Source organism: Taeniopygia guttata, chromosome 15 (assembly GCF_048771995.1).
Source record: "Taeniopygia guttata chromosome 15, bTaeGut7.mat, whole genome shotgun sequence".
NCBI lineage: Eukaryota > Metazoa > Chordata > Aves > Passeriformes > Estrildidae > Taeniopygia > Taeniopygia guttata.
This window is the reverse complement of record NC_133040.1, coordinates 2016146-2031665: the sequence shown is the minus strand read 5'-3', so window position 1 is coordinate 2031665 and position 15520 is coordinate 2016146. Positions and strand designations below refer to the sequence as shown.

Below are 15520 nucleotides of genomic sequence, written 5' to 3'. Positions count from 1 at the left end.
GGGATCCAGGGGCAGCCACAGCTGCTCTGGACAACAGTAAATACTCCTTGAAATTGAGTTTCATACTTTACAGTCATTTTTGGATGATATTTTTAATTCATGGCTCCTTTTTGTGAGCTTTTACACCTTATTTACACCTTACTTTAACTAAAATCCTTCTAACTGAGAAGCTGCATTGTCTTTTCTGGTGTCAAATGTCTCCAGTTCTCATGGAGTTCCAAAGACTTCAATTTTTTTAATCTTAGCTTTTCTTGTTTAAAAAATGCAGGGTTTTTCACTTCTGTTGGCCTCCATGACCCTTGTAAAGAGCCCAATTTTCAACAAATTCATCTTTATGAACCCTTGTTTTCATACCAATAGAAGGGCAGGGCTTGCTGGTGTGTCTGAACAGATGGAACTTGTCCAAATGTCTCTCTTTGAGGAGCTGCAGGACTGCAGGATGTTAGCAGATCTTTGGAGGTGTTGAAAAGAAAAGTGTTTTAAATACCTTTTTCTTTACAAGTTCTTTGGTACCACGTCAGAGAGGCAGAGCACTCTGAGGAACTGAACTATTACAAGAAAAAGAGATCAGCAGAGAGTCCAGAACTTTTCCTTGTCTATATTTTGCATGGTTTCTTGGTCAAACACTCTAAGTGACCAGGAATCATTTTGCAAGTCAGAATAAATAAAAGACTAAATAAATAATAAATAAACCCATCCCTTTCTATTGGCTGACATTAAGGGCCATTCTGCTTTCCTCCCCCTGTTTGTGCTGTAGTGTGAGTGCCTCAAAATTGGCACGATGGCTGAGGTGGGTGCCTCAGGTTTGGAAAATACAGCTGCTATGATGTGCCATGGATATTCCTGGTGATGAAACCAAGGGATTTAATTCCGTTTTTAAGGTTCACCTTGCCTCCTTCTCCATGGGAGAAGGTTTCCCTCAGGTTAGGGAACACCTTCCCTGGACCAGAGGGGCTTTTTGAGTGTGTGGGTGGTTCGGTGGGTAAACACAGCATCCTCCCCACGGGCCCTGGAGCTCTTAGCCCAGGCTCCAGCCACGAGTCAAACGAGCCTGGTGACCCCACTGCAGTCCTAGCAGGCATCTGCCCACATCCCAGCCCATCCCAGGCTGGCAGAGCCCCGGGGGCTGGCAGTGCCCAGGGCTGCAGGTGCGTTGGCAGCGCCAGCGCCGCGCTTGGCTCCCCTTCTTGCCACCAGCCTGAAGCCTCACTCTGCAACTCCAGGCACAGAGAAACTTCAAAGGGAAAGGCAAACTCCACTTGTCTTTAGCTCTGTGTGTGGCTTGTGCAGCAGGTGTTGGATGGGGAGGAGCAGGGAGCTGCTTTTCAAGCTGGATTTGCTGGGAGCTGTGCTGCTTTTGGGTTTTCAGGCATTGCCCGGCGCATGCGTCTGCCAGGAAAAGTCACCTTTAGGATGGCATGAAAGTCAATTTTCCACATGCTCAGAGAAGCACTCGAGTTTCCAGCTCCCCACAATGACTTTTATCTGGCAAGAACTTGAAAAATAGTCTCTCTGGCTGATTGTCAAAAATTACATCATATTGGAGTAAACTGCTTTTAAATCAAACATCCATTATTCATGGATATTAACTGCTTTTTTATTTATTTATTTTTTTAACGGGCTGCTTTGTGTTTGATTTACTCTTTTTCTTCCTCTCTGATTGTCTGTCTCCTTCGGCTACTCCTTTTAAATCTTAGCTCATCTTGAAATTTATGGAGCCAGAACACTTATCTGTGTGCACAAGTATCAGCGTGCTGACCTTGCATTTGTTAACAGTCAGATTGTTTTTGTTGTTGTTGCAGTGTTATGTGCCATATTTACAGTAGGCAATCCAATACATTTGCACTGGGAAACTGTGCCCCTGGGGCTTGTAAACTTTAAAAATATTCTTGTTTTCCACATCACTTTAGAAATAAAATCCAAACTTGCAGCAGTGTGTACCATATGTTGTGTTTAATTTGATGAGTTCCCCACAAATGCATATTCCTGCTTTTGTAGGTACCCTCTGGATTGGATGGGTTTGACCTGAGCAGAAACCAGATCCCTTTTTATTTATGGTGGAGTTGGAATTTCACAACCCCTTTTTCATTGGCAATATTTGTGTGTATTCAGGCAATGCTTTTTCCAATTGGCAGAGGGCTGAACAGAAGCAAAGGGGAGAAACATAATCTGAAAATAAATGTAAATTCTGTTCTCAGGCTTGCTGCTTGATCCTCTGCCACTCTGAGCAACTCAGGGTGGTTCTGTTTTACTTGAAATGACAGAAACCTCAATCCTGGATGGTTCTTTCTGAAAAAGTGGTTCTGTAATGGATCCTGTGTGCTGTTCAGTGAGGAGAAGGATGTAGGGTTTGAATGTGGTTTTACAGTGTGCTTTTTGCTGATATTTATGATCCTCCCTCCAATATTACATCTAAATAAGACCCAAATTCAGAGAATAAGAATAATAAGAACCAACACACAGAGGGATTCAGCCAGTTCTGAGACACAGCTCGGTCTCCAGCTGCCCCACTCTGTTCCTGTGGACAGGAGGCAGGAATGGGCTGGGAAGGGAGAGGGAAAGGGAGAGGGAAGGCAGCTCTTCCCAGAGCAGGCGTGTGCTGGCTGCCATCCAGGACAGTGGGATGGACACCCCAGCTCTTGTTGAAAGTACCACAGGCTCTTTGATAACAAGTGCTCAGGGATTTGTTGTTTTAATGTTCTGTCCAAAAAAGACATCTCCAACAACACAGCATCCCAAAACACCTGCTGGGGTTTTGGCCATGCATGGAAGAGTTCCATCAGCAGCATTTCCTTCAGTTCCTTGGTTTTTCTTGGAAGTGTCTCAAGCAGAGTGCATCGACCACGCTTGACCTCACTTAGCAGTGAGATGTTACAGAGCTCACAGCTCAGTTCTTCTGGCTCCAGAGCCTTTAATTCTTTGGGAATTCATTTCAGGCATCTTTCACCAGTTCTTGGACAGCATTTAAAGAGAGTTCCCTGTCCCCACCACTCTGCAGTTCTGTGCAGAACAGTAACTTTGCCTTTTTTCCTGTGCCTGGGCTCCTGCGTTTGCCGAGTTCCTGGCGTGTCCCTCCCGGAGGAGCGGCCCCAGGCTGAGCCGTGCCCAAGTCACCCAGTAAAGAGGGGAATTAGTCTAATGCACTGCCTTAACAAAGGGGAGACTATGGGCATGAATAATTAATACCCCCAGTCTGTGGCAGTGGGCTGAAATGAAGTCCCATTTGCTCAGCCTTATTAAAAGAGAGAGAGAGAGAGGGAGGGATGGTAAAGGTCGTTAAGGGACTTGTAACAGGGAAAGGATCGCCTCGGAGATGGATAATGTGTTTGCTAATCTCTGTGGTCTTTAACTAAACAGAATGCTGGAGGTGCTCTGGCTATTCCTGGCTTGTTGAATTATTAAGCATTCAGGGAGATTGCCTGGCTCTTGGCCAACAACTTGGACTTTTCATTTGGCCAATGTTAATAGGTGACACTTTTTATTTGGGGCGTTGGATCCCGGTGCTGCCTGCACGGGGTTTTTAATGCTTTTCTTCCCTGAGGTCCCAGAGGGGCCAGGGCTGCTCATTAGTGTGTTATCCCAGGGTTCTTCATTTCACACCCAAATGCTCCTGGTTCACTTCCCTCAGTTCGGTACCTATTAGGTCACTGGGCTTGGGTGTCCATTATAGGATTATAAATACCTTTAAAAGGGTAATCCCTTTGCAGTGTGCATTATAGGATTATAAACCTCCCAGAGATCTTATGCTTTATCTGCCCTTTAACACACAGGCCCTTATTTCAAGTCCCTGTTGACCAGGTATTTCCATTCCCTCTCCTTGGCCTTTGTAAGGAAAATCCTTCTTGCCTTGGGATATTACAGGAGAGCTCATCAGAGGTGTTCCAGCAACTTCAGAATTGTCATCAGTGTGCTTTTAAATCCCTGTCTCCAGGAAATTATTATTCAGACTTAAGCATTCTGAGTGCTTTTAGCTTCTTTACTTATCAATTGGTCAGGATAAGGGTTTGAAATTCATTTGCAGGTCATGGAACTGCTCCAGACAGGTTGAATTTCGAGATAGGCAAAACCTGGATACTGAAAATCACAGAGACTCTTCCAATGATGGGACTAATTGGTTAGAAAGACATTTACACGTGATAAAATTAAAAAGAAATTTTATTTTAGCCATCAATTTTGTTATTGCTGGTTAAAATAAACAATCTTTAAAAGAATAGAGATGGGTATGAGAAGGAATTGAAGGGGGTAGGAGAAGGTGATATAAGCTTTTCTTCCATTTTTGTGGGTGAGAGCCCTTATTTATTTTACAGATTCTTAGATGCAAACACTTTAAATTGCTGGCCCCCTACAAGTTATGTGAGGAGAAATAATTACTTTTTCCAGCTGCTGTTACCTGTGAGCTTTGCCACAGGGCTGCAGGCAGAGCAAATGTAACATGGAAAACATTTCATGGGAATCTTCCAATGCACCGTGGAGGCAATTTTTCATTCCAGCCTTTCATGGCCGTGGCTGGATGTTCAAATATGTATCCTATGTTTATAGCAGAGATGGGAGCTCTGGTCATTTAGATAAATTAATAGTTTATGGATGTTCACTGCAAGTATCAGCCCCAGGGGACTTTTAAGAAAGCAGCTTTTGGCCCTCTCCCCTCTGGAGTTTTAACATCCAGCTGGGAAGGGCCCAACTGGGAGCTGGAATGCATTGTTCCTGACCCTGTCCGTTCTTTCTTAAGCTGAATTCAGCAGTTTATTGTCTTTGTCTTTTGTTCCAAACTTTCCAAGGAGAAGTTTGGGTTGCCAGGCACAGATATTAATTTCCTTTGCACTGAGAGCCCTTCGAGGTGCCTTTGCCAGAACATCATTATCTGTGGGTTTGGTTACTGAGCTGTTGGGAGCTGGGCTGAAGTGAGAACAGGCTGTAAACTGGTTTTTACCTCAAGCACTAGCATTTCCATGAAGTTTGTAGCAGCTTTTTCCTTGGAGTGGAAGTTTAAGTTAATTTTTATTTAAATTTAACTTTCATGTTGGAAAACAAGCGTCATCCTTGCTTTGTTTTTTTGGGTCTTAAGGATGAAAAATGTCATGTTTTTTAAGGCAGCTCCACAAAGAATTAATTGGGAGATTATAAATCTTAGGAAGACCTAGGGAAGTTGGATGTGTCAATCCTAATAGGGAGCTGAAATATGTCTGAATTTGCCTAGGAGAATGGCAAGTGGAGGAAACCTGCACATTCTGTCTCTCTTTGCCCTGTTCCTCAAGATCTTTAAAGCTTCACTTTTCACTTTGGTTGCCCAAAGGCCTCCATCACAAATGATCCTCTTCTGCTCTCTTAATTCACCTTTCAGATCTCTGAAATGGGACAGATAGGAAATAAAAGGCCAGGCAGCATCAGTGCTGCTGTTCTGGCAAATGTTGAAATAATACATCCAGATAGTGCAATATTTATTAAGCTGCATGTGGCTATAATCAGAAAATTAGAAGTAAAGAATATTGATGTGACATTGACATGGCCATGCTGATGTTGCCATGGAAGCTGTGGGGTTTTTCTGATGTCTTAAATACCATTAACTCTTCCCGTGTCACAAGGTTTCTTTTCATTTAAACAAGCATCACCATGAAATTTAATCATGTTTATGAAGTTATATAAGGCCAGGTGCAGCACTGAGCTCCACTGGGCTTTGACCAGTGCATTTTTCTGTTTCTAAAAATACTTGTTCTCCTAAATTGAAAGGCCCAGGCAGATCTGATCTGCCCCACAGGAAGGACAGCAAACGTGATTAAACTGATTGAGGAGAGGAGTGGGAACGGGCAGGGAACAACTCGTGCTTCTCATCCAGGCTCTGGTTGAATCATTTCAGATGCTGCCTAAAATCAGGGTTGTTTTTCTGCCTTTCCCATCTGAGCTGCCACTTCAGATGTGACATTTCTCTGTGTGTGTGTGTGTGTGAGGGCACCCAGGCTCTCAGCAGGGCTGTGCTCAGCTCTGCCCTGCAGTTCCTGCTGCACTTGACTGGATCTGCCTCTCACTGTCCATCTGTCCAAACCTCCTCAGGGCTGCTGCTGTTTGTTTTTACTGCTCTCTCAAACACTAAAATTGATGAGGAAACCCTTTGCTTTTCCTGAAACCCCAAAGATTTCACCTGTGTGGTTTGCCTGAGAGCTGTGCTTGGCCATTCTGGGGGTGCATCCCTGCTTGTTGCTGAATCCCACTGGGAAACCTGAATTCCTTATTTCTGAGGGTGTCATTGCCTTTCTTCACAGGGGTACATCTGTCTCTTGGTTCTTTTTTACACATCAAGAAACAAGTCCTGCAGAATACCTCTGGTAGTCACAGCTCTGCTTTGTGGGGCAGCAAAACGTTGTTGTAATGCTCCTGCTGAATTTATGTGGTGTTTTATTCCCTCTCTGCCAGATCCTCCTTTACAACCTGGAGACAAACCAGTGTGTGACCAAGGTGGGCAACTCCATAGGTGACTTCTCATGTGTCAACCTCCACAGCAGCCCCCCCAACATGCTGGTGGCAGGCAACAAGGACAGAAGGTAGGTGATCCTCATCTCCAATCTCCCATCTCCAGCTCCCTGTCCTACATCTGGCCCTGCTGGAATTGCTTTCTCCTCTTGTGTTTCCATCAAGTTGAGGAACAAACTATTAGGTAATAGTTGGATGTGGCTGTCAGTGTGCTTTGTCTGGGAAGCTCCATGGGAAGAGGAGCTTTCTGAGCCATTTGGTGGAGGCAGTTGGTGCACAGCCCAGCGAGACCACTTGGAACCTCTTCCACTTCCCCACCGCCACCCGCAAAATGAGCTTGGCATTTAAAAGCTCACTTTCTGATATTAAAAAAATAACCTAAGGGATGAATCATGGAGGATGAGATGGGCCCGGCTGCCAAACGATGTCAAAAGTGTATTTCGGAACACTGTGATGTCCCTCAGGTGACAGAGAAAAAAAGAGACTTTCATATGAACAGATTCCAGCTTCTATTTAGCTGATTAGCAGCTTTCTCTTTAACTCCTTGGCTTGGGGAGTAGGATTTTCCCAGCTCAGTGTCTGCTGCCAGGAATGGCCGCACTGGGAACAGGCAGTGCAAAAGGATTAAAGTGCTTAAAAAGACCCTTTGAGTCCAATTTTTAGATTTCCTTTTTTTGGCGAGTCGTTTGTGGGGTCTGATCCAGTGCACCAAAGGAGATGTGGGATGGCCAGGAGCCAGTCTCTAATGGCTCCTGCTTCCTTCCCTCCTCCTTTCCTCACTGGGCACCAGGCTGCAGGTGGTGCTCTGCTCTGGTGCTGGGATCAGATTGGAAGGCGGGCACTTCCCTCTGCCAAATCCCAGACCTCTGTCCCGCCAGTGCAGCAGCTTGCAAAAATGATTATTTTGTCAAACAGCTTTTTTTTTTTCCTTCCCAGAGAATAGAGAGTGTGAGCAAGCCTCACACTTTCTCAGCAAGGAGGATAAAGGAAATAGCTGAAGTTTGACAAGTGGAATTAAATCCCTGGGAGGTTTTTTCCCTCTAAAAGCAGATAATTGATTTTCCAAAGCACCTCAGTAAAGTTACCTCCAGTTTTGATCTCCTGCACGATGACAGGAGAGGAGCTGGAGTTGATATCCCTCCCATTTATAGCAGAGTGGGTGTCTGTGCCCTTCCCCTCCAGAAAGCTGTAGGGGTTTTCAGCTTTAGCACTGGCTGAGTTCAGGGGGTTGGATGTCACTGGAACAGCAAGGAGTTAAGGATGAATAGCTGGGAAGGTAAGTTTGGCAATCAGGAGGCAGGAGCAGAGCACCTCAGAGGTCACATCCTCCTGTGATGCTGCAGGAAGGTGCTGGGCATCCACAGGTGGAGCAAGACTGGAATCTCCATGGCACATTATGGAGTGAGTTTATGAAACAGGGACCTTGCCATGGGAGCTCAGGCTGCTGCTGGCCAGAGGGAGCAGTTACTGCTTGAATTAAATACAGCCATTTCCCCATTTCACCTAATCTGCCCTTCTTTTACTCAAAAACCACGATTTTGAAAAGTAATACTCACAAAATGGTTTTGGTAGGACCTGTAAAATCTGTCTTCCCATCTGAAATTCCTGCTGAAGCACTGCTGATTGATTTGATTCCTGAGCTGTGCTTTGCTCTGGCAAGAGGCCTCCTCTCCTAGCAGGGAGCGTGTGCTGATCCTGCTTTTCCTTGGTGGGAGCTGGGGTGGAGAGGAGCGTTGGGAAAGCAAACATATGGCAAACCCAGAAAGGTGTGGATCCAAACGTGTTCCATGCTCTCCTGAAGGCCAGGCAGCTCACTCCCAAGGCAGTCTGGCAGGAGGGGCCAAGCCTGGCCTCCAGAACACCTCCCTGGAGCTGGGACGAGTCCGAAGTGCTCCCACTGAGCCCAGCTGTCCAGGCAGGACGTGCTGGGCCAGCTCTGTGTTACAGCATCACGTGGGCTTGGCAAAACATTGTTCCTTTTCTCCCTTAAGGCACATGTGAGCAGCCAAGTGTGCCTCTGGTTCTCCCAGGGGTGTGCCAGCACGGACACCTGCCTGAAAGCTGGGTGCTTCCTCGAGGGATGAGCAGGGCTCGCTCGGATCTCAGCTTCCAGCTCTGCCTTCCAAACAGGAGCAGCTTCATTTGCTGGGAGAACACACACAGGAGAATGGGGAGAGCTCCAGGAGGGAGCCCTTCCAAACACCCCATCCTCTCCCAGGCTGCAGCCAGAGCTCCTCTCTGCTGGAGCTGGGGAGTGAGAAATCCTTGCCCCCTCACGCTGTGGGGCAGGCTGTTGCACACGGAGCGTTCTCCAGTGTGTTCTCCTCCTTGCTGCTCTGCTGGAGCTCTGGCCTGCTCTGCTGCCTTGTCTCTGAGTCCCTGAAATGTGTTATTTGTAAAATCATATGATGCAATCTCCGCTGGAGAAAAGGAGAGGAAGGACTTGCAGCACCATTAGGATCATAGCAGGGGTATGGAATGAAGTACAGTTAATGTGTTGGAACAAGTGTGTTTTGGCTTTTTCTGGAATTAATGTGTACCTGATGGGTTTGTTCCTGATAGCCATCAGCTGGAGGAACTTGCTCTGGCTTCTTCTCAAGCCTGAGATCAGTATTTCCCCTTTCCTTCTGTTCTCACTTGCTGCATTTTTTTGTTTATTTATGTACTTTGCTTTATCTCTTAATCTTGATAAATAAGGATCAAACCCCACACTCCTTTGTGATATGAGCTGGCTTTAAAACTCAACACCATTAGCTCTAACTGATACTGTGGCCTTGTGGCAGTGCTTGGAATCTTAAGGTCTTTGTCTGTAGTTCTGCTTCTGGCAAAGTCTTCAATTTATTTCTCTTCAAAATGCTTTGTCTGGGTGGTCAATAATATCCAAAAATCAGATGCACCTAAAAACTGGCCACGGTCAGTTGCATTTTTGAAGAAAGCAGATCCTGGTTGCTGGATGCTTGCTTTGCATATTGGTGATTAAGTCAAGAGTATGAACCTGTAATTCCCTGTCTTGTCTTTTGAATTGCCACACATAAAATCCCCTCTGAAATATTTGCAATAATAATCCTTTCCTTGATGCTGGTAATAATATCACCCCTGGTGCATAGTGGATGGGTGAGCAGTGTGTCCAAAATAGGTGTGTCATGCCTCAGGCACAGAGAGAGGAGCTTTCTCCAAATTTCACTTTTATTTTCTGTCATAACTCATAGAATCACACATGGGTTTGGGTTGGGAGGGACCTTAAAGCCCATCCAGTCCCACCCCTGCCATGGGCAGGGACAGCTTCCACCATCCCAAGCTGCTCCCAAACCCATCCAGCCTGGCCTTGGGCACTGCCAGGGATCCAGGGGCAGCCACAGCTGCTCTGGGCACCCTGTGCCAGGGCCTGCCCACCCTCACAGGGAACAATTCCTCACCAATATCCCATCCAGCCCTGCCCTCTGGCAGGGAGAAGCCATTCCCTGTGTCCTGTCCCTCCATCCCTTGTCCCCAGTCCCTCTCCAGCTCTCCTGGAGCCCCTTCAGGCCCTGCAAGGGGCTCTGAGCTCTCCCTGGAGCTTCTCCTCTCCAGGTGAGCACCCCCATCTCTCCCAGCCTGGCTCCAACCCTTGGATCAGCTCTGGTGCCTCCTCTGGACTCTCTCCAGCAGCTCCAGGTCCTTCCTGTGCTGGGCCCCAGAGCCCTCTTTAGGTCCTAGAACCTGCAAAGACTGAGAAAGGTCCTGTGTGGTGGGAGAAATCTGCCTGAAGAAGATCTTTGATGGCAGAAGTCAGGGTGAAAATTCAGTGGTGAGGAGGATGTGCCTCACTGGTTTTCCAGCTGTGGAGCAGCAGTGGCACTGCTGCTGTCCCAGATGTGTTTCCATAACCCCAAATCCTTGTGCTGTCAGAACCTGTCACTGTTGAGACATCACAACCCCCAGAGGAGCACCTTGCATTTCAGAAGGCTTTTCTGTGTTTAGGTTAACAGCTTGCCCTCTGTTACACCTTCTCAGAAAGTTTACTCAGATCCACACAGGGCTCACTTGCACAGAGTGGTCTCCACTGCTGCTTCAGCCAGCTGCAGCCCCCTGGTTTTTCTTTTCTCCTGTTCAGTTTCCATGTCCAGGACCTTGGATAGAATTCCTTTAAGGGACTCAGCACTCTCTTCTCCAGCTGACTCTCTCTGGCTCACACACCAGCTGTCAGCCCCTTCCACAAGAACCCACGGGCTGCATGTCCAGAGCTGTCTTTATGAGTCAGGGGGCTTTGAGCTGGGAATTGCAACTAAGATAGTGAAAAATAGATATAGTTTAATTAAGAGTTTAAATGAATTAAGGGGTTAAGTTAGAAATGTAGTTAGCAAAGATCATATAGCACTTAACAAGGAAATTAATTGAATAACTGAAACAAGGTTGGGAATGACAGATGATGTATGGAGTATTGTAAGAGTGTAGAAACCATAAATACCACTGGGTTCTAAGAATGAGAGGAGGTTTGGACTGTGACCAGCAGGCCAAGGAGCCCTGCCAGCTTGACACAGGTGAAGAGTTTAGCATGAGGAAGAGGTTCTTACTTCCTCTTCAGAAGCCCACTGACCCAGTTAAAGGGGACAATTGCACAGTCATAATGGACATTCAGATAATTATAATACAGGGCAAGTGTGGATGTGACAGCCTGGTCAGAGAGAGAGAAGCTAGATAAGTTTTCCCACAATCGGCTTGAGAAGCTTTAGGGAGCTGGAGATGAAAAAGGATAGCCAAATATTAAAAACAACCTGCAGGTGGTGTTTTTCTAATAATTTGTTGTTCTGTTTTCCTCATAAGATTGTTTACAAATGGGTGTCTTGTTAATTAGCCAATCATGTGAAATTGATTAAATGACTAATCAGGTCCACCTGTAGCAAACTAAGTTATAAAAGAAGAGAGGGTGAAATGAATGAGGCTTTTTGCCACTTTGTCATCTGCTGTCATCCCACTGCCCTCATCTCTGACTCAGTGGTGACAGGTGACAGCTAATGTTTATGTAAAAAGCATCCTAGAAACCATCTGAATATGTAAAACCTTTTTGGGTAAATAGAGAGCAGGAGTTTGTCACTTTTTGCACATGGCTTTGGGAGGTTACTCCCCATGTGTCCAGTGCTGTAATAAATATCCACAGAATTCACAGACTCACAGAATGACCAGGCTGGAAGAGACCTTCATGATCATCGAGTCCAACCCAGCCCCAGCACCTCAACTGAGCCCTGGCACCCAGTGCCACAGCCAGGCTTGTTTTAAACACATCAGGGATGGTGACTGCACCACCTCCCTGGGCAGGCCATCCCAGAACTTTTATCACTTTTTCAGTGAAAAACTTTTTCCTAAATCCAACCTATATTTCCCTTGGTGCAGCTTGAGACTTGTCCTCTCATTCTGCCAGTGCTGCCTGGAGACAGAGCCCAACCCCACCTGAGCACAGCCACCTTTCAGGAGCTGTGGGGAGTGATGAGGTCACATCTGACTCTCCTTTTCTCCAGGCTGAGCACCCCCAGCTCCCTCAGCCGTCCCTCACAGGGTTTGTGTTCCCAGCCCCTCTCCAGCCTCGTTGCCTCCTCTGGACCCTCAAGGTCCATCCCAAACTGAGGGGCCAGAACTGACACAGCACTCGAGGTGTGCCCTCACCAGTGCCAAGTGCAGGGGCAGAATGACCTCCCTGCTCCTGCTGGCCACACCATTCCTGATCCAGGCCAGGAGCCATTGGCCTTTTTGGCCACCAGGGCACACTGCTGGCTCATGTTCAGTCTGTTGTTGACCAGTGCCTCCAGGTCTCTTTCTGCCTGGGCACTGTCCAGCCACACCATCCCCAGCTTGTAGCATTGCAGGGGGTTATGGTGGCCAAAATGCAGATCTTGGCACTTGGATTTATTAAACTTCATCTTACTGGGCTCTGCCCATGCATCCAACCATTCCAGAGCAGAGCCATCTCCCTGCAGAGCCCTCCTACCTTCCAACAGACAGACACACACTCCCAGCTTAGTGTTGTCTGCAGATTTACTAATGACATTTATTTCATTTATTAATTTTGCTAAGGAAAGACTCAATCCCCTCATGCATATCATCAGTAAATGTCGGAATCTGTGGGTATTGGTGATTTCGAGATTGTAGAAAGTCTGTGTCTTTCTGCCCCGTTGCCAAAGCAGAAGCCATAATTGGTCTGTGCTGGTTTCAAGGTTGTTTATTCTGTTTATCTCTAACATGTTCTGCTGCCCTGCCGCAGCTCTGTCCTGCAGGGCAGCGTGTGGGGCTCTGCCCTCAGTGGGATGGTACAAACATTAAATACCACAAACTACCTGTGCTGGATTTACAATAACGTGCCAATATCTGTCACCTACGTTGGACAGTGTGTCCCCAGCCTGAACCAATAGAAAAATGCCAACATCACCAAGAACATGGAGGTAAGGAAGAAGAAGGAGGAAGAACAGGATCAGGTCCACTTTCCTCCATCTTAGAACTCCTGACCCCCCTGTACAAAGTAAAACCCCCCTGTACAGGTGTTAAAACCCCCCTGTACAATACTAAAAAATTTTACCCTCTAATTTGTGACTACTTTTACTATACCATCTAACCCTCTGTGACTGCTTGTTCCACCTTCAAAGTTGGTAATTCATTCCATGGTTCAAACTCAAAATCACAGCTGTTTTCTGCTGTTTGCCAGGGTCTAAAATGCTTCTGACCAAGGCCTGGAACCTCTAAAAATGTCTGAGGGACATTTTGAGTTCCGACAAGTAAAAATACTGAACAGAGTATTTTTCCTCTGGCCCAGCGCAGAGCCCTGAGGGACACCGTGGTGTCTGTCCCCAGCTGGGTGCAGCACCGCTCGCAGCCCGGTGTGGATGAATGATCTGAAGAGTCTGTCTGTGCTTCTTTGTGTCCCCAGGGTGAGGGTGTTCGACCTGCGGCAGGGCCAGGCCGTGTGCTCCGTGCAGGGGCACCAGCTGGGCGTGTGTGCCGTGCGGATGGACGAGTGGAAGATGGTCAGCGGCGGCGAGGAGGGCCTGCTGTGCGTCTGGGACCGCCGCATGGCCACCAAGCTCTGGGAGATGCACGCCAGGTAACCGGGGCTGGGGAACCCGGGGCTGGCAGGGCTGGGAGCAGGAGGGGTAATGAGAGAGTTTGGGGGAGTTCTGTGTGGTTTGGGGACAGGTTGTCACCTCACCTGGAGCTCTGTGTGTTTCTGAGGGGGCCCTTCAGCTGTTGGTGCCATGTGAGGGCTGACCTAGAACAGAGATCAGACAGAGCTAAAGGATAAAGCAGGGATTTATTAAAAGGATCTCCTCAATGGATCCACCTTGGGCAGCACAACAGCCCAGCCAGGGCTGCACCCAAGGTGAACCAAAATGGTCACAAAACAAAACCCCTGGTCACAGGGTCTCCCACTTTCGTAAGTTCTGCTCCATTTGCATACTGAAATTAAATGTCCAATTCCAGCTTTAGCCCATGAAGTCCCATCCTGCTTGTTTTTCTCTCTTCAGCCCACGTTGTTTGTGCTCTTGGGCCTGAGGTTTGGATCATTTGTCCTTGGTCCCCAGCTAGAGAAGGAATTGTTTTGTCTCCCTGCTCTGTGCAGAGAGCTCAGCATCCCCTCATGTGGAGCCCAGACCCACACACTAAAGCAGCCAGAATGTGAAAATACGAAAGCTCAACCCTGAGGCATCACTGTCATGGCCTTTTTACTCATTAGCTGATTGTTCCAGTTGGTGTTGGGGAGCAGGGAAGTTGTTCCCCCTGGATTTTCCATGAAGTTCAGTCAGTGACTTCTCCCTGCCCCATCTCCAACCTCTATTTAGTTGTGGAACCTTGGGTTTGACATTCTGGACTGGCTGTTTTGAGAGGGACTGGTTCTGGCTGTCTCCATCCAGTGTATCCATCACAATCCCTGTGCTTCTGTTCACCTCATCCACACATTCCCTTAATGGTGAGGATCAAAGCACTTAAACTCATTTAAATACTGGAATATCAGTTTGTTCTGAGCACAAGGAGTACAGTACTGAAAGTACAAGCAGAGATCAGCATCCTGGAGCTGGCACTTTGTACAGCTAAGTGAAGATTTCCTGATAAAAACACAATTCCCAGGCTTTGTCTGGATAAAGACTTGAGGATTTAGTCCCTTGTAAGTCTGAGTTATATCCATAAAATGAACAGATAAATCCTGATTTAGTTTTTTTTTATTATTTTTAATGCATCTTCCCCAAAGAGAAGCTAGATGAGGTATTTACAGCCAGGGAAGTTCAAGCTGGAGTTGTCATTGATTAATAGCAGGTATCACTTTGTGTGTTGACCCTGGGAATGATAAAGCCTGTTGTGATGTGGCTGATGCATTAAGGACAATATTCCATTGATTGTCTCCTTGGCATGTTCATTAGTGCTGCTCCAGGAGGAGGGCAGGCAGGGCAGGGCCGAGCTCGGGGATGTACTCCAAGTGAAACCATTAGATTAAACAGGGAGAAAACAGTGTTTAATCTATAGAGTAATCAGGAGGGATCACTTCAATCAAAAGGCTTTCCCAGATAAGGTGTGTGCTGTTATCCCTGCCTTTGGCCTCCTGCCAGGAATGGAACACAGGAGCAGGAGCTGAGGGAGGTGACAGGAGACACATTTGGGGTGTGGAGATGAGCCATCCTCAGCTGAGAAGAGAAGTGGCTCCTGCTTGAGCACAGAGTGCTGGTGCTGGCTTTGGGCTCAGTGGGAGAGAAAGGAGGGGCACAAGGATGGGGAAGGGTCTGGAGGGGCTGAGGGCACCAGGACTGTTCAGCTGGAGCAGAGGAGACTGAGGGGAGATTCCTCAGAGGCTGCAGCTCCTCCCAAGAGCAGCTCCCATCTCTGCTCAGGGACAGGGACAGCAGCCAGGGAACGGCTGGAGCTGGGCCAGGGCAGCTCAGGCTGGAGAGCAGGAAAGGTTCTTCCCCCAGAGGTGCTGGCACTGCCCAGGCTGCCCAGGGAATGGGCACGGCCCCGAGGCTGCCAGAGCTCCAGGAGCCTTTGGGCAGAGCTGCCAGGGATGGACAGGGTGGGATTTTGGGGGGTCTGGGCAGGGACA

The 15520-nt window shown here is 47.5% G+C and overlaps 1 protein-coding gene across 1 annotated transcript in view; it reads left to right on the top strand.

Annotated features, from left to right (window-relative positions):
• The window catches only part of FBXW8 (F-box and WD repeat domain containing 8), a 58273-nt gene that overhangs the window by 39969 nt on the left and 2784 nt on the right, over nt 1-15520 (top strand). The window contains exons 8-9 of the mRNA XM_030285899.4: nt 6409-6536; nt 13361-13534. Of these exons, the coding sequence (XP_030141759.4) occupies nt 6409-6536; nt 13361-13534 (302 nt within the window). The remainder of the gene's footprint in view (nt 1-6408; nt 6537-13360; nt 13535-15520) is intronic.